This window comes from Orbicella franksi, chromosome 5 (assembly GCF_964199315.1).
Source record: "Orbicella franksi chromosome 5, jaOrbFran1.1, whole genome shotgun sequence".
Lineage (NCBI taxonomy): Eukaryota > Metazoa > Cnidaria > Anthozoa > Scleractinia > Merulinidae > Orbicella > Orbicella franksi.
Window position 1 is genome coordinate 32,882,015 of NC_138149.1, and position 21,638 is coordinate 32,903,652.

The window sequence follows — 21,638 nt, forward strand, 5'->3', positions numbered from 1 at the left end:
TGGACCTAGCAGTAAATGAGCTTTGGATAGAATTTTGTTTAAGGAATTATTTTGACTTTTAATTTCACAAAAAGGGAACCTACACCAAATGCCACAAAACAACCAAGTTTTAAAATAATTGCTTCTTCAAATAACTACAGCTTGAACAAACATCAAACAACAAGTTGTTTATATTACTTTATATTGTTTATTATTTACTCCAGCAGTTCACATATAACTACCTCTAAAAAATGTGCACAAAATTATTTAATACCCAAACAATGCTACATGTATTTTTTTATTGTGACTGGAAAATTTGCGGCCACTTGTCTCTTCCAGAGCATGAGCAGATATAATAGTTCCAAATTCTGCATTCATTTAAAATATATTAAAATGCCATTGTTTACAATAACTAGCAGTTAGTGTGCAATTATTTTTTTGTTGTACAAGACAGGTAAGCCGTTAGAATTCCTTCCTTCCATTTTAGCAAATTTAATTAATACATGTAAAGCACTAGTGGAGATTTTGTTGAATATTTTTACACTTCCACACAACCTCTGATTACTTTTAAATACTTAGCATTTAACACCAATACATGTCTTAACAGGTGAAAAATACCTACTCGCTGTATAAATTAGTAATAAAAACGTTTTGCTTGAAGGCTGGTCATTTCTTGTTTAACGTAGAACTCCTAACAGTTTATAATTTACGAACAAAAAATGCTTTTTTCTTTTATATACAGTAGTTATGGCACGTGTACTAAAGAATGAAAATAGAGGAATGACTGCATTGGATTACATTAAATCAAACTTAACATCAGAGCTGAATAAAGGTCAGCTTTTGAAAACAAGTTTGGCAAGATGAAGGAAGTGAATGAAAATAAATTTAAAGGAAAACATAATGTGGAACAAAAGAGTTATGTCTGATGTCCAACTTAACAATTAGTTTAAAATTACCTTTAAGGGAGGCAAGAGTTACAGAACTATGACGCTCTTGCTCAAATCTGATAATTTAATCACTGGTCTGGACTGCATATTGTTTTCTCTCAAATCTTCACCACAGATTTATATTTTTCAGATTATTTATTTTTCCCACTATATGTGCTACTGTAAACTGTTGCTTCCTCACTAATCCACTGCTCTGGTCTTTTAACTCCACAAATGGGTTCACTTTTTCAGTCATCATCTTCCTTTTTCTCATCACGCAACATGTACCTAAAAATTGTTACAAAAATGACCACACTTCAGAAGTTGATGCTGACAATTTTTTTTTTTGCCACTAGATACAAACAGTTCATTTTTAATTGATCTAAATATTAAATGGTTTGTCACTAATAGATGCTCTTCCCGCCAATCCATTTCAAAATGACCTTTTGTATGGCAGTAAGTTTTAAATACTGTCCCAAAGGATTATGTTTTAAATCAATGATTGTCTTAAGCCTTTGCTTGAAATTTTTAGACCCTGGACAGTTACTCATCAGACAAAAATTGTCCCCAGTCTACAGGTAAATTCTGCCAATAACAAGCCTGGGTAAAGAGCCCAGAACCAGTTAAGATTTTGGAGATCACTTCCATTAAATGCATTCTCCACTACAACTCCTTTTAATTTTACCTGTAGTTCATTTGCTCATTACAAAAATGAATAATTCTTACCAGTCAGTAATGGCCTTTGACATATCCAGCTTACCAAGGTCAAGCAGAACCTAACAAACAATAACACTGTTAACATGGTAGTCAACACATGTACAAATCCTTTTCTTGCCAATATGTTTCTCTTATCATTAACTTTCACAAGTTGACTCTTCACTTTTAGATTTTGTAGCCTTTCATTGGCGTTTGAGGCATAAGAATACCCTCTCCTCCGGATGCTCCCTCGCCAAAAAACAATAGCTTTGTTGTGTCCAGGTCAACAACAATAAGTACTAAGGATTGGAAAATTTTCCTCCCCTTACCTTCCTCATTAGGCACCCTTTCTAATTTGCCACCTTTCTCATGTCCTGAAAATGACCCTCTTGGGGAGTGGAAGAAATGCAATCTTAATTTTAAATCTTGCCTTACTTTGTATTACTCTAAGGAGGAAGGGGGGGGGGGGGGAGTGGTAGTCACACCAGGAGCCTGTTCATCAACAGCCTTTGGAACACTGGTCAGGGTATGAAGCAATTCATCAGTCCCGTAAATGTCTTTTAAAAGCCACAAGATATAGATTCTCTTGCTTTGAGTGAAGATTTTGAGCATTTAGCAGTTTATCTACCAAACTGGAAATTCGTACTGTACATGATACACCATTACTGCCAATACCTGGCCCATAGAAGTCTTGCTCTTTGAAAAGAATGAAACATCATTCTTAACAGTGATATCTAGCGTACGCTCTTTCAGCTGGTCCTCTGGAACAAACCAGTCAAACCTAAAGCATGGATGCCAAATAAAATGTAGGTCAAAATTGAGCTACTGAAAAACAGCTAAAAGGAATGACATGCTCACTAAAAAGTGGCATGCCGTAGGCCTCTGCACCTCTGGTATGAAAGTCTCAGCCACGAAAATGAATAGCTCAATCTTACGTGTCATCCCAAACAGGCTCCAGAGTGTTTTTCTTGACATCAGTTCGTCTGCGGCCACTACGGGACTTGTCAGGGAGTAGATAAGCTCGCACATATGGATCAGAAAGACCATCTGAATCACAAGCCAGCAAGTTCCTGTACATCATCATAAAAAAAAAACCCATTAAATTCTGAAACTTTTACTTCATGGAATATTATGCAAATAATGACAAATTTTAAGTGACTTGCTCTGTAAGTAGCAACCCTCTAAAAGGTAACACCAGAAATTTCTCATGTTTTTTTGGTACAACATGTTTTTTCTCTTCACTAACCTTGCTTGGTGAACAATGACCTCCAGCTTACTCCCCTGGTTGTTGTATCGTGTGGTAAGGCGAATGTCGCCAGACACTGTCCTGTTTAGATAACAAAAATGACAAAGTTCTGATAGAGAAAATTAATTTCAAGGAGACCAAACACCTTCACTTCTCATCACTAATACAGTGCAGCTTAATTTCCACAAGCACCAAGACTAACCTTTGAACTTTTTGGGCTGGTTTTCTTCGTCTGACAGTGCTATCCTCGCTAGGAGCCAAACAAAAGCAGAAAAAAATGCAGTGTTTTAGGGGACCGTTATCTGATGCAAGGCTGTGAGGGTTGAGGCATGCAGAGGAAGGGAAGTAGTTAAATGAAAGGTTAGTGAAAGTAGTCAGCGTGAAGTCCGTTACACTCTATCAAGAGAAAATTAGTGTAGTTAGTAGAGTTTAAGCTTATTACTTCTGTTAGCTTAAATGTGTTAAGTTCACAATTATTAAACAAATAAACATTAAGTTTAAGTTTAAGTTTAAGCCAGAAAGTGAAAGTGAAAGTGAGAAGCAGTCCTTTAGTTAATAAAGCCTTTCCATTATATGATTACTTTACACGATTGCTTTTGCCTTATTTACCAGTGCATCAGTTTATTAATTATTAAATTATTACATTAGTGTCTATTTATTCATTCAATTATCTCAGTTTATTTACTCGTTTATTCACATTCTAGACAACTGCAAAGCTCTGCATGAAAGTACTGAGGAGGCTGGAGAAAAGGAAATCTGTAATAATGCATGATCAGTAACAATATTGGTTTTTATTAGTTACAATACCCGTGTTTAGAGAATATTAGTAACAGGTTCACACAGTAGTGCTCAAATAAGTATTTTAAATTTTTATCAAGGCCTTTAAAACATACAGGGAATTACATTGTAACATTAAAAATATTGGTAAAAGCCCTGGTTTAGGCAGATCTGCCTTGAATTAGTCAGGAACTTGAAATATTGTTCAAAGACAATTCTCAGACAGCTTATTAATCAATTTGTTAACTATTTGGCCCAGAGTGTATTGAATTTTGCTGTGTGCAATCATGATTTGAAGGTAAGCACTTAAGTGATGAGTTACCTTTGCTTACTTCCTGGGATTTCACTCACACCACCACCCTGCAACTCATCAGCACCAATTATGTCAGGTGCTTCTGCTTCATCCTCCTCTTCCTCATCTGAGGTGTCATCATCCCTTGTAAACAAGGCCTGTAAAATACAAATGAGGGAATTAAGGACATCAAACAGGAAAAAAAATATGGTGTTGGACGTTACTGGTACACAACTTCAGTTTAATTCAAACTGTAATTCCTTGAATGGAGGGGGACAATAGAAGAGTAATAAGTCTTGCCTAAGACCAAACAACAGTTCATATACTGTAATTGTCTGGGTGTGCCGAATCTTTTGAAGTTACCTTGAGAGCCAAGTTAAATGGTTTGTGTCAGTATAGAAAATAGAAATAGAACAGCAAATGTACAAATGTCACCAACCACAGGAATCAAGGAGTAGGAGACAAACTTAACAATGGCGTGCACTGCATGTCACTTATAAAGGATACTGACAGATGTGGGTCATAACTTCGTAGATTGACCAATAGAATTACTTCGTCACCAGAGTCCCAGGCTTCAGAAATGCTGTATAAAATCACTGCAGTCTCTCTTTTCACCCATCTTCTGATGCCCCCGCTACTTGTGGTTTGTAGCTTCATATTTCAAACTCACACGTTCATGACTGTACACTTCTGTTCCGTTCTTCTTTGCGTTCTTCCAAGCGGATTTGTGAGAAAAGGGAGACTGCTTGCAGTCTATGTCAAGACTGGTCTGTTGAAACTAATTGCTCAAATTTAAATGCCAATAATAGCCAAAGCTCAGACATAAGTCCTTTGGAAGGATTTGGGATACAGGTTCTCTAGAAAATTTACCTTAAGCATAAACTTGCAAGTCAAAGTGCTGTTATGGCCAGATTCCTTCAGAGGGAAGGGTTGTTCAATTGTCATATTCTCACTCTTGAGAAGCTGAGTCAGTGGGAATTCCAGTTTGCCAATATTTTTCTCCTTCCCTCCATCAATAATCTGTCAAAGAGAAGAGGAGAAACAGGTAAATATACTGCAGTAATAATCTGAGTTTTCACTCATCAGGAGACAACATTTTGACTTCCTGCCCATCAATTTAGTTCACTGACTAACATTGCTACAACTTAATAAATAAACTAAAATGCGACTGTATTATTTAACTGCCTTCTAACATTTCTTAAGATGGCTGTTGATTTCCTTTCTTGATATCTCTTCAGAGATGTGTGTACCTAATTGTTCTGGGGCCAGATTCATGAAGCCCTAGTATATTAAGATGACTTATAAATATGTGCAAGTATTGTTCGAAATATACAAAAGCCTAAGTATAATTATTGAGAAACAATGCTTAGGATGCATCTTAACTTGGGAGAGCTTCGTAAATTGAGCCCCTGGACTGAATATCCAGTGGAAGCTACACTGTTCTGATTTATTAGCAAATACAACAGTATGCAATTTAAATTATCACAGTACACAAATTATGAAATTGTCAAGAGAGGGCACTATAACTGTTTAACTCCAAATTATGTACAATTTGGTAACAAATCTTACTGGTATTGCCTAAAAAATAATGTTTTTAGAACACATACATGTACATATTGACAACAACTTCTCCTTTCAAAAGTGCTCACTTTTTTTTTTATTTACTTTTTCATTGGGAATCTAGAGAGAGAATTACAAAGTGTACATACCTCAATATCCAGCTCCTGATATTTTGGATCATGGATCATGAAGCGGAATGGTTCTTCCCACACAGGGCTATTAGAATCCTGAATGGTCTAAAACAACAAAAACAGTTACTATCAAACGCTATGACCATATATCTGCATTACACCACAACACATTTGATAGAAAATACTCTGAGAGCACATGCATGCACCAAAAGCTGTTCTCTCTCTCATAACTATTGCATGAGCTGTTTCCATACGGATTCAATTTGATGACATTTTTCAAAAGAATGGAAAACACATTTTCATGTCCCCATCAAGTTATGAAAATACTTGCATCTTTTCTGATTCTCCTAAACTTCAGATCAGGTACCAAAAGCTCAACAGAAACACAGGGAATGGTCTCTGTTGTCCAAAACAGTATCCCTTAGCTCAAAACCACAGTTTATTGTAATTTATACAGACAGAGTAACAAGTAAAGAATATTAAGCGATACCTTGCTCTGGAGAGTAATATTTCCAACAGTAAGTTTGCAGAATGGACTTGTTGTTCCGCGTGCAGGATTTGTGATCTGAAAATCAAAAGAGAGGAATATATCTTGAAGATCAAGAACTAACTTGCACATGGAAAATGCCGTCAAAAATTTTGATTGCACCTGTTTTCTAAGGTCAGTTATTAGAAACATGCTTGCACACTTACAGGAAGATTCTTGGCAGAATCCAGCTTCACAAACAAGACTGCTGTAGCTAACATCTCCTCTCCCAGTACGGCTTGCTCAGGCTGTGTAACAAACAAACAAACAAACAAACAGGAAATTAAGCTGAAGCTCTTCTTGCAACTATTCTCATATTTTATCAGCTCCCCTGGATATGGTTATCTATCCTAGCTGCCCCTAAACTAAGCTGTTGAAATACCACATAAAATTCTGCATTAAAAGTTCCCAAAGTAACCACTCCCATAAGCAACTTTAATCATCTTTGGGACCCTTGAGACACTGATTGCAATCAGACAACACAACAACAACAAATAAGCACTGACAAGCCCACTGTTACAACTGACTTTCTCTCAAAATTTGGCAAGCCACCAGCTTTACTTTTGACCAGTTTTCCCACATCGGTTTCTTCAACTGTTCTAACATGAATTTATGCCCACTTACTGGTGACAGGTCCTCAGGTTTGGGAGTCAATGTGAACCAAGTACATCGCAGGTTGATCTGACCACTTTCAACATTCTCGAGTGGAAGCCACTGTATTGTAAATTAACAAAGTTTTAGTTCCTTGTTTCAATACAGATAAATTCAAACAGCATATAAATGATCACTGGTTCAAAAACAACAGAGTCCTATCAAATGATTCCAAACTGACCAGGTCAACATTGCCTTGTTGGACTATAGTAGCAATGTCAGCTTCAACACTACAAAATAATAAAAACGAATTAATCAACAAGAAAACACGAAATAATTATGTACAGCTGTAGTCAGTTACTTTATGCTGATAGTATTCACCATCACTGACTTTTCTAATGATGTGGCCATGGAATTCATTTTCTAATTACATGCCATGAACTTCTGTTTTACAGCCTAATATTTTTCCTATACCCGAAGGTGGCACCTCCCAGGTGACAGTACCAGGATACACAAGAGTCAGTACCAGGGATCCAGATAAGTTTTCAAGGCAGGGTATCAACAAGGAATTCCAACAAGTCAATTCCCACTGCTCCCACCAAATCATTATAATTTTGTTTATTAATTGGTCAGGTCATGTACATGTAGCTGATCTTGCAGGGTTTTTGACCTGAGACCCGTCACTTCTCTGGAACACTGCAGTACAATTACACAACGTTCTTTTCCTTCTGTCTGCTCTCCTATGAGAGTCCTCAACTTTTCTGACAAATATCCACGATCTCCATTGTGCCAAGATTCATTAACTTTATAATCCAATGTCAATTAAGACAGTTTTGTATGAAAGAACATGACACCAAGATACTGCCAGTATTAGAATGTAATTCTTGATCCAGAGAGCAACAACTTTGGAAAACCACTCCAAATAGAATAAAACTAAAACAATGGTACAAGTATAGAACGTGATAACTTACGTTCCAAGGGACTCATCATCAGATGCCTTGTCTTCATCAAAGACACTAATCTTTATTTTCTGGCCATGAGAGTTATCAACAAAAGCCTGTGCAAATTAAGAATAATACAACGGTATTCATAAATCAACATCAGGCATTTGCACAAAACGTGGTGCAATAACTTTCAGTAATCAGCTGTCTGGGTAAACATTAACAGTTACAATACCTCAAATACTTCATTCCAGACTGGGTTCAGTGTGCTGTCCTTTGTCTGTGTGCGGAAATTCTTGGCTCCCACTAAAAAAAAAGAAAATAATGAATGATAAAATAAAATTCAACTGATATCTAAATGGTTGCTGCTTAAGATGATAATGCTATTAAATATTTTATGGAAAGAAGAATGTCAACATCTACAAATAAAGGAAGGTGGTAATGAGAGAGAGCAGTCAGACATACCTCGGAGTATGGCATATGGATCAGAAGAGCCTTTCTTAAAAACGCCAATATCCTTCTTGACCAGATCTTTAGCCTCCAAAACTTCAATTCGAAGAACTCCCTAACAAATGGAAATAAAGTCCACAGCAAAATAAAGAACAATGGATTTAACCTTTCTTCATGTTCTCCTGAATTCATTTCTCTTTTCCTTTTTCTGCACATAACCATAACTTTTCTCCAGGAAAGTTGATTGATTTTCAAAGATGGGAGAAACGAATCTTAAAGAGTGTTGCTAAACATCCAAATGGAGCAGAACTTGTAAGTTTGACATAAGACACTAGACACAACAGAACTTACGTCAGGCAAGGGGTATTTGAGTTCATAAGGATCAACATTGGTCAGAGGAACCGTGATCCTGTTAGGAAGAACCACAAATCCAGCAACGACATCATCGATTACTCCACGGATAATGTCACTGAAAAAAAACAACAAAACAAAACGATAATTAATATTATTCATTTTGACCCATATATTCCGGAGAAGTACGTCTATGGCCCAGCCACAGCTACATACATGTACAGTAGGCTCTCACTAACTACCACTATACAGCCCATCACTAGAAGAATTGACAGTTTCCGTGCTCTGAGTGTTGTTTTCTCCTAATCTCTCAAATGAGATACAAGTCCATCACAGGTTCAACTGTATGCCAAAACAGTTCAAGCTGGCACTGTGAAACATCATTATTAACCAAACATTGCATTTCAATTACACAGATTTTATTCTTATTGTCCCAAGGACGGACAAGTAATAGTAATCAACTTTTCTTAATCTTCTGGCCCGGGTTGTTCAAAGCTGCGTTAAGATAACCCAGGGTTACTGCGAAATTCAAATTCAGATATGAAAGCTTTAAAAGCAAATTCGTTTTAACTCTTTTTGTCTACAATTTGATGGTTGGATGCTCTAAAAAGAACAGAGAAAATTATCAGAGAAAATGCTCTTGAACAAAACAAAATGAGGCCCAGTTTGAAATTTAACCCCCGGTTAGAGGAAGTCAACCTTCGACTAACTGAACCTGAAGTGTACAGTAGCTCCAAACCAGTCAGCATCAGGTTTTATATTTTTAATTTTAATGATTGAAATAATAAAAACAATTTCAAGTGCCAAGTTTTGTTTGTTCATTTTGAAACTAGAAAGACATATGCTAGGGATTGGCTTCATGCCCCCTGACAGATTAAATCAAACATACCTTAGACCTGGGATATCAAGAATATTTGCCAAATTGGTTAAATCGAAGTCTATGTCCTGGTGAAAAAACATTAAAATCAACATATTGCAATAAACAATACTACTTGTGTAGATAATCAGTACTTTCCATTCTCCTCTTGCTCCTGTTATGAGCTCTCTCTCGGCCATCCCAAAATCACAACTTTCCCAACCAGTTTTGGATTACCAGGACATTCTAGGTTTTGAGATCAGGTGTGGTATTTTTAGCTCAAAACTTGCAACAGTCAAGTAGGCTGTTTGCTTATAAACTCTGCTAGTTTGGATCGTCATCATAAACGTTTGTCCCTAGACAATGTTACACAAGCTTTTAAAAGCCTGATCAAAAATACATGTATGCCATTTTCACAGTTTCATTTCCTCTTCAGTTTCAGGAAAGAGTAACAGGAATCCCTGATTTGAATTTGTTGAACTCTTACAGTGTACGAACAACTTACCGGTCTGTTGAGGAAGAAAACAGAGACTCCACCTACGAGAGGAGCTGCTGGAATAAGGGGGCGCAGGATCACACGCAGGCTTCCACGAATCTGCACAAGACAAAAAGAAGATGCAATCAGTTTCCAAAAGTCTCCAATGTTTTCCGACTTTCCCTGACCAATAACTGCTTAATGTCAGATATAGTGGTTGCCTCCAGCCTCCTCTTACAGTAATCTCTTCACCACATCCCTTCGTTTTCCATTGTTTAGATCACAGTGACCTGAAATGATTCTTCCACCCTTCGGTGGTATTAAACCAATGGTGTTATAACTTCACTCTTCCCAGTCTTTCCTTCAAAAAGTCAGTTTTTCCTGACTCAAAATACAATTCCCTAACTTTTCCTGACCTTGAAGAATCCCCCCTGCCCAGTTCTTGACATGTAGCAACCATGTGAACAAGATGTGAAATGCATGGCACTCAGCTACTGTCTTACCTGGAGATCCTCAATGCCTACAGCAATCCCTTTGACAGCCAGCTTAAAGTCTGCATCACCAGCGTAACTATGGTGAACAAAACACACAAAGACTAGTGAGACAATCTCAGATAGTGCAGAGCGCAATTGATAGCTCTGGTACAGTAGTCCCATAAGTACTCACCTCTACTCGGTTCACTTCCGGTTTGTGTCTACCTTGGTAGTCTGCTACGGCTTTTCCCCTTTGCAGTGTGTATGTTTCAAGGTTGTATTTTCATTCAAGGTCCAAACATTACACACAAATTAATTACTACTGGTGCTTTAAGTTGATTTTCGTTCATTTTAAATTCAACAATACGCTGAAGCAGCAAACGTGACAATTTAGCTCTTCACGCCAACTTTGTAACTTGATACTTTTGTTTTCCTCGCAAAGCCATGTAATATGAAACCCCTGTTTTCTCCAAAACATACGGAAGATGTCCTTGTTTTTTGGAGATAAATGAAAGAAAGTTAAATATCTGATGTAGTGATGAAGAAACGGAACAGAGACGATGTTTTACTAAAAATGCAAATTTTTACCGATGAACAAGAACTAATTTAATTATCAGATAGTCACGAAATACCACTTTCTTTTTCTGTTGCCACCTTTGTTGTTAACAATAAAACAATTCAAAATTAACACACAACGATATTGATGGCTGAGAAGCTTTTCAACGAAAAGTATTGAAGATAAACAGCGCTACTTGGCCGATATGAATGAGTCTCCTCAAAGACTGATTAAATTAATTTGAACTTTCATTAGGTGCCACGGCGTCTGCAGCAATATTTGAGCATTTTCCTGGTTTCTTTTGTTACAAATTTACAATTTGCGGAGTATTAAAGCCACTAATTTGAGAACTTTTTGGTCTCTCTTACAGACACAATTAAGGCAAGAAATAAACAAGTCGCTAAGGAGAAGCAATATATTTGAACCCTGACAAGCACACTATTGTAGATTGAAAACAGCAGATGATATTTGTTGAACCGACCTGTTTGTAATTCTAAAAGCTACGCAGCCACAGTAACGTTTCACTTTTGCAATAAAAAGGGACAATTGGCACTACCTGAAAAATAACTGCCGTCCTTGGTCACATGACACGATATATAAAATACTGCGTGTAAAGATAGTGTATAACACTAACAATGCTAGAACGCATGCGTCTTACATGTTGAGCTCTACCATAAGGAAAACCACTCAACATTTGTGCGTGATTCCGTATGCAATGTATCCTTCACCTAATATAGAAGCCACGAACCCTAACTAATCTACGCATGCATTTAGGGCAAATTAGTTTTGTTCTAAGGAGAATGGTACCACAAGGAGAGCAAGGGGTTACCTGAAACAAATATATAGCTTTGCGATGTTCAAAGTTAAGCGACGGCGATGGAATGTGTTTTACGTAGAGTACACATGTACCTTTCCCACCCTACTCCCACTACTTCCTTGCCTCTAGACTAATTAATTAATTGAAATTAATTAATTAAACAAACATTAAAGTTTACACCTTAGCGCCATAGGGCCATAGCGCCATAGCGCCATAGCGCCTTAGTTCCTTAGCGGCAGGCAACCCCCATAACCATCCCAATAGCACACTCTGCACTAAAAATGATCACTTCTGAAATTTTCAGCATTTGATATTCATCATCATGAGAGATGAAACTATCACCATCTTTAGGAAAAAAACAGCTGGGGTGTTAATAATTTCTAAACCTTAGCAGTCAGATGAGCCATACTCACATCAAATCAATGTCCATGATGATCTCATTACGGTCGACATTATGGGTGTACGTCTTGATTCCACCTATACGAGGAGGCTGCAGAAGAAAAGAACATGTTGTATATATAATAGGTTAATGCAACCTTCATGGAGTGGTCAACAGAGGAGTTGTCATGTTTTGTGTTTGTTCTCTCTGCTCTCTGGCAATTTCAAACTCCACTTAACTCACTGTTTGCATTATGGTAGGGCTAGTTGAAACAAAAAGCATCAGAGAGTTGTCTAATAGTTGCAAAAATTCTGCATCTTTACCGTTCCCCTATAAACATATTGACTATAGAAGTAGCATTTTGAATAACCCTCAGAGTTTTGGGCTTAAGAATGTACAGAGTGGGTGTTTGACTTACCACTTCACCAAGAGAGATTTCTTCAAAGTGGATGGAGCTGAGGAAGCCTGGCACATTCTTTTGAATCTCTGGTTCAACTTGTTCTTTTAAAATCTTCACAACCATGTCATTGATGTATGGCCATAGTTGAACCAGCATCTGAGGTGGGAAGAGACATTGGTACAGTAAGTAAAGTGAACATAACTGGCTCATAGCTCTCAGCTCTTGACTCTAGTTTCTGTCACAAGCAGCAGTTGAATATTTCTTCCTGGGAGAGGTACTCTTACAAAAATTGGGTGGGTGTGTGTGGCCAGCTTTCCAAAACCCTTACCCCATTAAAGACCAAAATCTGTGATTTTCCCTACCCTATTAATGACCAGACAATTATTAACTCCATGAAAACCAGATCCTTAAATCAATACCCTGTTTCAGACCTGTCTTATAATCAGACCTTCTGACAGGGTGTGTTAAAAAAAACAACAACAGAAATTACACAAAATTTTGAGGCTTTTTCAAAAGCACATCATCTTGAAACAATGTGTGGATCACATGGACTTTTTCCAGATAAAGTGTTAACTAATGGTATATTTTGTTAAAATTGTCCGGTTTTTTGTGAATTATGTGATTTTTCATGAATTGTGTGATCTGATGCGATCTGAGGCTGATTGTGCGAAATTGCACCATCATGTAATATCAGAACGCTTAATTAGTTACCTAATTCAGACCGCTGCTAAAGGCATTGTGAAGGGCTTTTGTTGATGGCCTTATGGCTAAATTATGATGAAAAAGTACCTTCTCCTAAAATATATACCCAATGCAAGAGTAGAGTGCAAAAACCATACCCTATTTATGACCAAAAATGGCTGGAAAAAACCATTCCCTTTCAGGCTGCACGTAACTGTATAGCCCATATAAGGGAGTACCCCTGGGATTTCTACTCCCCCTGGATGGAATGCTAATCAATCACAGGTTACTTCCCAGCATTTTTCAGTTGTCCCAACAGTTTTCTGCTACCCACCTGAGTAGGGAGAGGAATGAAGGAACATATACTAAAAGATTTCAACACTATGCCTTCACAGGAAATATTAAATGTATGTGTAATCGATCTACCAACTGATCAAAACTAGAAGTTTACCTTATTGAGCCACTCCGCTCTCTCTATATTGGGAAAGAAAACCTGGAAGAATAACAAACGGATTTATTTTTTCATGGTGACTGTATATTTGAGGCAATGTCAGTCAAAAGGGATAATCTTCTGTTATAAGTTTTTTTTGCAAAAGAGTTTCATGACATATTTGTCTTCGACTGTGTAAAAAAAAAAAACACAGATAAAGACACAGAATGACAAGATGACAGAAGTACACAACTCTGTATTCTTATTGAGTTTTCGAGTGCATGGCAGCTGCAATTAAATGTTAAAATACCAAGATCTCAGAGTCTAGCCTTGTATTGGACACTTGCCATCTAATGTGACAACCGTCAGTTAATTGTAAGCGTTGTATTTAAATAAACCGTTTTTAATGTAAAATGTAAAGTATCAGCTGCATGCAGAAAAATACCACAAACACACAGCTAGCCAACGAGGGAACTACACTGTAAATGATTTCAAAATGCTGCCTCAAGCAATTTATGGAAGCATTTAATTTTACTTTCCAACACCTTAACACCAGGAAACATAAGCTCTCTTTTCTGAGTTCACATAAGAGCGATGATGTTGTAAGACTTAACTTGAAGGGAAAAACAACCAAAGGGTTTATCAATATGATAATGTTACCACATTAACTCTGAATTTAATATTCAAAGTTATAAAATATTACGCCAGTATGTATCTTGTTACTAATATCATTAACTTTTTAATTTTCTTGGGTAAGAAAAAATATATAAATTTTGTAGAATGACAGACAACATGGTGTCTCTTAGGAAAACGTTAACAGACACTGGTATTTATTAGCCCCCAAGACATAATCATCCCAGATTTAAATATTTTATGACTCCTTGTTGTTTAAAGACTTTACCAAACGTCGATTAATACTAAGCAAGTTTTAGAAAGTTTCCATAGTAATTTGTCGGGACTTGTAGGATTTTAACGGTTATTTTAACGGAATATCAGAGTTACACTTCTGCCGTATTTTCCAACCAAAGAAACAAACTATGGGGCTTATCGCCATTGAATACAAAGCGTGATCAGTGAATAGATGCAGATGAAATACTTCGACATGTTTATAATATCCCATTAAGTGACTGTTCCTAAGTGTCGCTATTATCATCTCAAAGCTTTCATGTTGTTTTCTGACTATGCCTGTGCTAAGTTCTAAATCGATGGCTTTTAGGAAAGGAAAACCTATATAAATTGACCGTAACCAAATTCTGTACGAACTTTCGAGAGAGTACGTCTGCGAACCACGCCTAAATGAAATTATGGTTTTCCAGCATAAACTTTTAAGTCCTAGTCGAATGCAACTTAACAAATTTTGCCCAGCTAGAAAGTATTCAAACAAATGCTTGGCAAATAATCTATTAAAGCTCGCTTTTAAAACATAAGGGTTAAGCTTAACTGAGGAGAAAATTCAAACAAAGAATTTCCTGACAGGAGCTAACTTATCCAATTCATGTATTAGCTCGCTTGTTCGCGATTCCGAGACAAAACATTCAAAAATTGCAAGCCTCAGGTCTGAGAGAAAGAAACTATATTTGTCTTGTGAACATTAAGTTCTTGTTCTCTCAAGAACTGCGCTTGAATTTAGAACTGCAAACACGGCAAAGTTTGATTAAGCTACAACGCGAATTCTACATTTCCTTACCCAAGATGGCAGATCTTCCATTCGCGCCTCGACAACTTCGTGTTCACGTTCTGTAGCTTCTCTAAACGCTTCCCTCCTAGTCTTTCGTTCATCTTGATTCATACGCCATAAAACGTAGACGAAAAACCCACAAATGAGCCAGACATAACTCAACCCGAGCCAACCCATAAACCAAATCAACAACGCGCCACCGACTAGCCTCAGATACTTGATCACAAAGTTTAAAATTGCCAGCTCTGTCTTCTTTGCTGTTTTCTTCTGTTCATCTTGTGGAGGAGCCGTGGTGGCCGTCTCTTCCCCGGGTTTTGCCTGCTTTTCAGCGGGATTATCTTGCTTCTGCTCCTCTATCGGCGTCGCCATCTGCGAATCGACTCCGAGCAAGAGCTTACCTCGGTTTGAGCTCGCTGTTGCACCAGAACCCAGTTCAATAGATCGGAAACGCTTTCAAATGCTAATCATGTGAGTGAGACGTGTCAATAGAACAATGGGACGTCGGAACACGACTTTTCGCGGGTGAAAAGGCTACGACTGGAAAAGCGCCTCTTCTTGTACTCGTGACACCTGCTTTTAGCGAGAAAACTGTCTATGGATCTGTACGCCTGGCCAGTGGCCAATAAATATTATAAACACACGCAGTGACAACACGCACGCTCCGTTGGTTTACTATTTTCGCCCAATAGACACGTTGTTTATCGAAATGTTAAGGTACACACCCAGAATGCAGGTCTCAGCTTGGGATCAACAAGCCTGAGTAAGCAAAAGCCAAAAGATTCCCCGCTCAAAACTCTTGTTCAATTTTCAATGTCGCCGAAGAACTTTTCTGTTTGTGCACCTGCTTAACCCTTTGTTTCCGTCAAGTATTTAATGTGAAAGAAATAAACTGAGTTATCAAACTGGAAACAATGCCAATTTTTGCGGTATTATAGTCTACCTGACTGGAAAGAACTGAGAATGGGCATAAAGGTATTAATATATTATTTTCTTGGCAAGATCCCATCAATTCACTGAAAAGAGTAAAGCTTAGTTTAACCGCATATCCCGCAGCCAGCGATTGTCATCGGTTTGATAAACTGAGAATAAATTACATCAAATGGATTTGCCGTTTTTTAGAAATAATTATTGATCAGCTAGGGTTCTGTCATTTTAGCTACCATTTAATTTATCCTCGATTCTGGTCTTAATTTTAGGCAGACTTGGTAGTCCATCAAACGTAGGTGCTTGATAATTCGTGTTATTTTCTCTCAGGCTGACAACAGCTGCAGACAGAGCTGGCTGAAAACTGACCAATGAGCGACGGTCACCATCAAGCCTTTACAAAAGCACGTGTAAAAGATAATGTGAATAAGGCAAAGACGAAAAAAAAATCGAAGAAACGAATTCAACGCCAAAACCAAAACATAACAGTTCTAGTAATATTAACGATGTGGCTGGCTGTGCTTCCTATTTCTTGGTAACTAAGAAGTCCCCGAGAAATAGCCAACAGGTCCAGTGTCTCTTGACAGTTGAGATTTTGATCCATGTATTGTTTGTAGTACTGATTTCTTCCGTCTCTCTTTGAATCGTGTCTGAAAACCAACTCAAATAACCCATTGTAGCTCAATGGTAAACTGCATTAAAAATTATAATCACGGGGCTTGACTGCTTGAAGAACCCCGGGGCGGGGACATTCGTCCTCGTATTTAGTATTATAAATTTAGGATTATTTAGGGTTACAGGACAGAACGTTAATGTTTTTACCTCCCTCCCTCCCTAAACATATCTTTTAAGGCTGCACGCAATGAAACTAAAAAGAAAGCACCCTAATCGATCTGGCAAAAAATCTTTAAAATTTCAGTCTTATTTGCACAGGTAATATTTGTGTTCCGTCACATTTGAATGGAATATTTTTCGGGGATCAGTAGACCTTGAGCCAATCCCAGATTAGTTTCCTCTTGGGAATCGCCCCAGGCTCCAGTTGACGTTTGGCAAACTGGCATAAATGGTGCACTGCCGTAGTGTGCGTGGTGGCGGTGAGGCGAGGTTATGAAGGAGCATCGGGTAATAAGAGTAACACCTGCTCGAGGACAAGAGACGATTACTTAGGCTCCTGACAGAGATGAAATTTTTGCATATAGAAAGAAAACCGTTTCAAAGCAAGAGGTAAAACAACAGAACAAGAGCACATTATAGCGATTAACCAAAATAAATCATCTCAGAATATTTGTCATCTGTATCCAAACAGGTTACAATTCAACCTGTCAAAAAATGCCAGTCCCTCTAATGAAGAAATTGGTTTACTACTACAGGTCGTAATTTCGCTGATCGTCACTGACTGATTTTTTGCGGATTTGTGATTCATCTTCCCGCAATAATTCTATAAAACGCAATAGAAGTGACTGAACGTGAATTGTTCCTGCGCTTCTTGCATGGAACAGAAGTTGGTGTAAAAATGCTTCCATACCCATCTCACGGCCTTACTAAATCCAGCTATTGACCAAACAGTTTTCATTTTTGTGTGTAGTGGACAATTTTGGCAATTTCCCGGGTCCCAAGGCTTGGGGACAAAGGCAAAACAAAAGAAGTGAATCACGTGGATCGAGATTGAGAGATGTGAGGATTAACCTCGGATTTTTCCAGTAGAGAACTGAGAGGGCAATTAAACTACCTTTACACAGTTAAGAGTCCGTTTTCATCAGGTGTGCTAATTGTACATAAAACCCAATAAAGTGCGTTTGCGTTGACGGTGATTTCATTTGAGTCGACAGTTTGGATTACACATGATCTCTTAAGTTCCAATTAAATTCCACCAGTCTACTGAAACCCCTTTTTCGTGCATGATTAAGATGCACATTAAACAACTAAGTGATAATTTAAAGGAAATTAATAAGTAAACTAAAGATGATATCTCTATATAGTTGTATAAAGAGTAACTAAGTTGTAAAACTTCGAATAACTGTAAGGATGTGAGGAGACTGAAAGCCAGAAACTGACTCAAAGTGGTTTGTTAAAATTGCACACTTTGCACTAACCGTATAGTTGGGTTTAAGTGGTGAAGCATCAGGAATGAAAGATGAAACTGTTAATAAAGATACAAGGGTGAAATGGCAGCGATCTGGACCGATCATGTTGAATGCAAAGCTGCGCTCAAACAATGAATGAAACAGCACCTAAAATTCACTTTCATTATGCAAAGGGAACTTCTGTGTAAACAACGTGGTTTAAAATTTCTTTTTAGCTCCGCTACAACCAGTAACGAATTGACAGGTAGGTATTTGATTCCAGATAAAGGAAAACTTATTAGGTGAATAAAAACAAAGAAATTAGGCATTCAAGTTCCAAATTATCCCCCCAAATGATACACTGTAAACAACAACTGCAACAAAAGCTCAATAACCGAACTACTTTTATCCAGTTCGGAACTTTGCAGTGATGGTTAGAGTCGATTCGTTGTTACGAAACTACAGATTCTTTTGTGTTTGACGCAAATTAAGCAGAATTAAGGTAAGCAGAAACTGAACTGAAAAAACAACAAAATAACAAGATAATGCTTACAGAATTTGAATAAAGTAAATACGTGTATTTTGTAAGGAACTCGGGGAAAATTGTTTTGTTAGCAACCGAAGCTGTGTAAATGTTATGCAATGTGTCGTGAAAGAGATTGAGTTGAAACAAATTTGTTGCAATGGCCATGCCGCCATGGGGAGGTCAGTTTAATTTGAAAACAAATAGCGATTTGTGGAGCCTTAAAAAATCAAAAGAAACGGCCCAGCTTTTTCCCATTAATGTACACAGAAAATCAAACAGGGATTTGCAAATTTAAAAGTCACTTACTAAAAGGGAGGCAAATGGAAGAAGGGAAACTTTACTTTGTCACTGACATTCAAAATTTTGATATTTGAACTTTATAAATAAAACCATTTATATTTGAATCAAAGCCACCCTTAGACTTTGGATGAGCGTCCTGTTCTAAAACTCTCTAAACGGTGGAAATATTAACCCAAACGTCTATAGCTAAGGGGCGGGGGGGGGGGGCGGTATCCAGACCTTGAGCTAAGGAGTGGGGGGAGGGCGGTTTCTTCTTTTGCTTTCCACGCCGGCTTTTCTTTCTTCTGCGATTCTTTTTTACCCAAAATAAGGGAGACCCGGGCCCCCCCCGTCCCCCTCCCCTAGATCCGCCACTGCATTTCTATTTGATTACATTTTTTTTAATTCAGGGAAAATCATTTACGTGACTTTCTTGTTACTTCACCGTTGTTTGAATCCCTGTGGCAATGAAACACAAACGCCTATATTTCGTACCTCCTTTATATTTTGACGTTCAGAAAGAATTTCCTTTTATATGCCATATTCTCTTGATGCCATCAACACTAGCATATAAAGATCGGCAGTCGACTTATTTCATGGAAAACGAAACAAACACGTTGCAATCGACTCCCGCTGATTTTTTCAATAAATTTTACGACAGAAACATATTGCTCCACCCTTTCCATCTTCCTATCGTTCCCCTCGCACCTTCCCAATCCCAATTTTGCCTTCCCATTCCCAGTTTCACTTTCCCCTCCCCTAGCTAGCTAGCTAGCTAGCTAGCTAGCTAGGGAGCCTCTACACAGGAGAGAGGTTTAGAGTCGTTCGCCAACTAGTGCCAGTCGTCCCTGTATTCTATTAGACGGCGAGGCGTCGGCCCCAGAAACGCAGGCTACATCTCGTGCTGCGAATCATAACATCACGCAATCTGCCATTACATAGCCTGCGAACAGACTCCCGGTGAGCCCGAACGAAGCCCGAACGCCCCGATCGCTTCGCTCTCCGAATTCTTTTGTCTCGCGATCGCCGAAATTTCTTTCCGTCCTCAATGGGAGCCTGTTCGCAGGCTAGCCATCACAATAATCTCTTGGCCATTATCAAAACTACGTGACCACCGGCAGCTTTTTAGTCTAAATCATTTTACGGTTGACCTCTTGTGCAAAATCTGTACAACCAGAAAGCATCAGTTACAAAATTTAGCGTATCGTCTGTCTACAAACGAATATATGATCAAAATTAATTAACGTTTTTCAAGGGAATTTATTTCGCGCAAATCATGACGCGAAAATAACGGAGCCTATCTTTTTTGAAGTTAATGACTTTTGCGGTGAATTCCGGGAAAATCACCATGAGAAGAAAAGCTGTCTTAAAAGCTCTTCAATCGAGTCACAAGCTACGTGCTCGAAATTTGTTTACTTTGGGGTTACATTTCGAGCTGTGTTGCTTTGTGGGAAATCGAAGATAAAACAGAATTTGCATTTTTATTTACCAGCTGCAAAGGGGGAAATGAAAACCCAGCTCAAAAGATCAAAAATTATTTAAGCTGGCAGCTATTTGCCTCAACTAGTATGTAAACATAATGCATAATATTTTGCCCTTTCCTATTAGGAGTGTTGCCACAAAAGCGAAAAATTGCGCGCGGGCTCCTGCATCGCGAACAAGTTTCGTCATTTTGTCTTCCTCCGTTTCATTCTTTTTTGGCCGCTTTGAACTAAAAGAAAAAAAATAACTAGCATAGCGAAAAATATACCCGATGGGGTCAGAGCCTTGCCGTCGCGGAGACGATTTAAGAAAATACAATGAAATTAAATGCATAAAAACGTCACAAGGAAGTTTACCATGGAATCTCTTCCAGAGCTTTCAACTTTCCAACTGGCCATGTTCTTTGATATCGTCGAAGAGTGTAATGAGTTCACGATCAGTTGCAAACGGCTCGGCGAGCATTCGAATCTTGCAGTCACGAGCGAGGTTGTTTTGGTTCTAGATATGCAAAAGCGAAGCGAAAAGCTTTTATGTAATCTATATGCTAAACGACAGTTTTTAATGGTAAAAGATTGGCCGACGATAAAAGGATCTCAGCCAATGAGAAATCTTCTTTCGCGAGTTTCATATTTGCAACTCTGGAAACATGTCTGCTTGAAAACTCAGACTTCTCTCACACCTCGCAGTAAAACATATCACTTGTTCAATTTAAAAACCTCGGATTTTTAAAATCGATTTTAAAATCGAGAAGCAATTGAATATTGGCTGTGACAACGAATAAATCCAAATTTCATTCCGTGTAGAACCTTTTCATAAATGTCTGCCAATTAGAAATTCTTTTTCATTAAAATTAACTTTACTAAACTCGTTTCTGAGTTGATAATTCAAAATAATGTATACTCTCAAACGAATTTAGTGAGGCCAATTTAAATGAATACAAAAGAGGTTTTACAGTGACTTGGCAGCAGGCATGTATGAGGGTATGTTGCATGCAGTTAATATTTAGACGAGTCATGGAAAGAGGACCTGGAAAATGCTAGTGACGAAACAGACCATTACTGTATTTCTGCGGAGCTAAGAAACAGCATTGAGAATTAATTTTCACACCAGCGAAATGAAGCAGAAGTTGAGAATAAAACTGCCTAGACTGCGA

General features: G+C 38.0%; 1 protein-coding gene across 2 annotated transcripts; it reads right to left on the minus strand.

The window, feature by feature from the left end:
* Positions 1-188: 188 nt before the first annotated feature.
* Positions 189-20,994, minus strand: LOC145488340 (extended synaptotagmin-2-like). 2 transcript variants are annotated; one of them, XM_081467181.1, is made up of 24 exons: positions 20,842-20,994; positions 13,555-13,596; positions 12,441-12,578; positions 12,057-12,133; positions 10,301-10,367; positions 9,828-9,917; positions 9,356-9,411; positions 8,467-8,584; positions 8,131-8,230; positions 7,901-7,971; positions 7,696-7,781; positions 6,966-7,014; positions 6,758-6,847; positions 6,301-6,381; positions 6,098-6,172; positions 5,626-5,712; positions 4,787-4,936; positions 3,947-4,074; positions 3,050-3,097; positions 2,848-2,928; positions 2,537-2,671; positions 2,277-2,382; positions 1,632-1,681; positions 189-1,193 (listed from the first exon to the last, which is right to left on the minus strand). In XM_081467181.1, the coding sequence occupies exons 1-24, from the start codon at positions 20,881-20,883 to the stop codon at positions 1,154-1,156; spliced, it is 2,007 nt and encodes a 668-aa protein (XP_081323307.1). In that variant the 5' UTR covers positions 20,884-20,994; the 3' UTR covers positions 189-1,153. The 2 variants fall into 2 exon arrangements, with proteins under 2 accessions (XP_081323307.1, XP_081323306.1); XM_081467180.1 differs by lacking the exon at positions 20,842-20,994 and adding an exon at positions 15,221-16,948.
* Between the last annotated feature and the right edge of the window lie 644 nt (positions 20,995-21,638).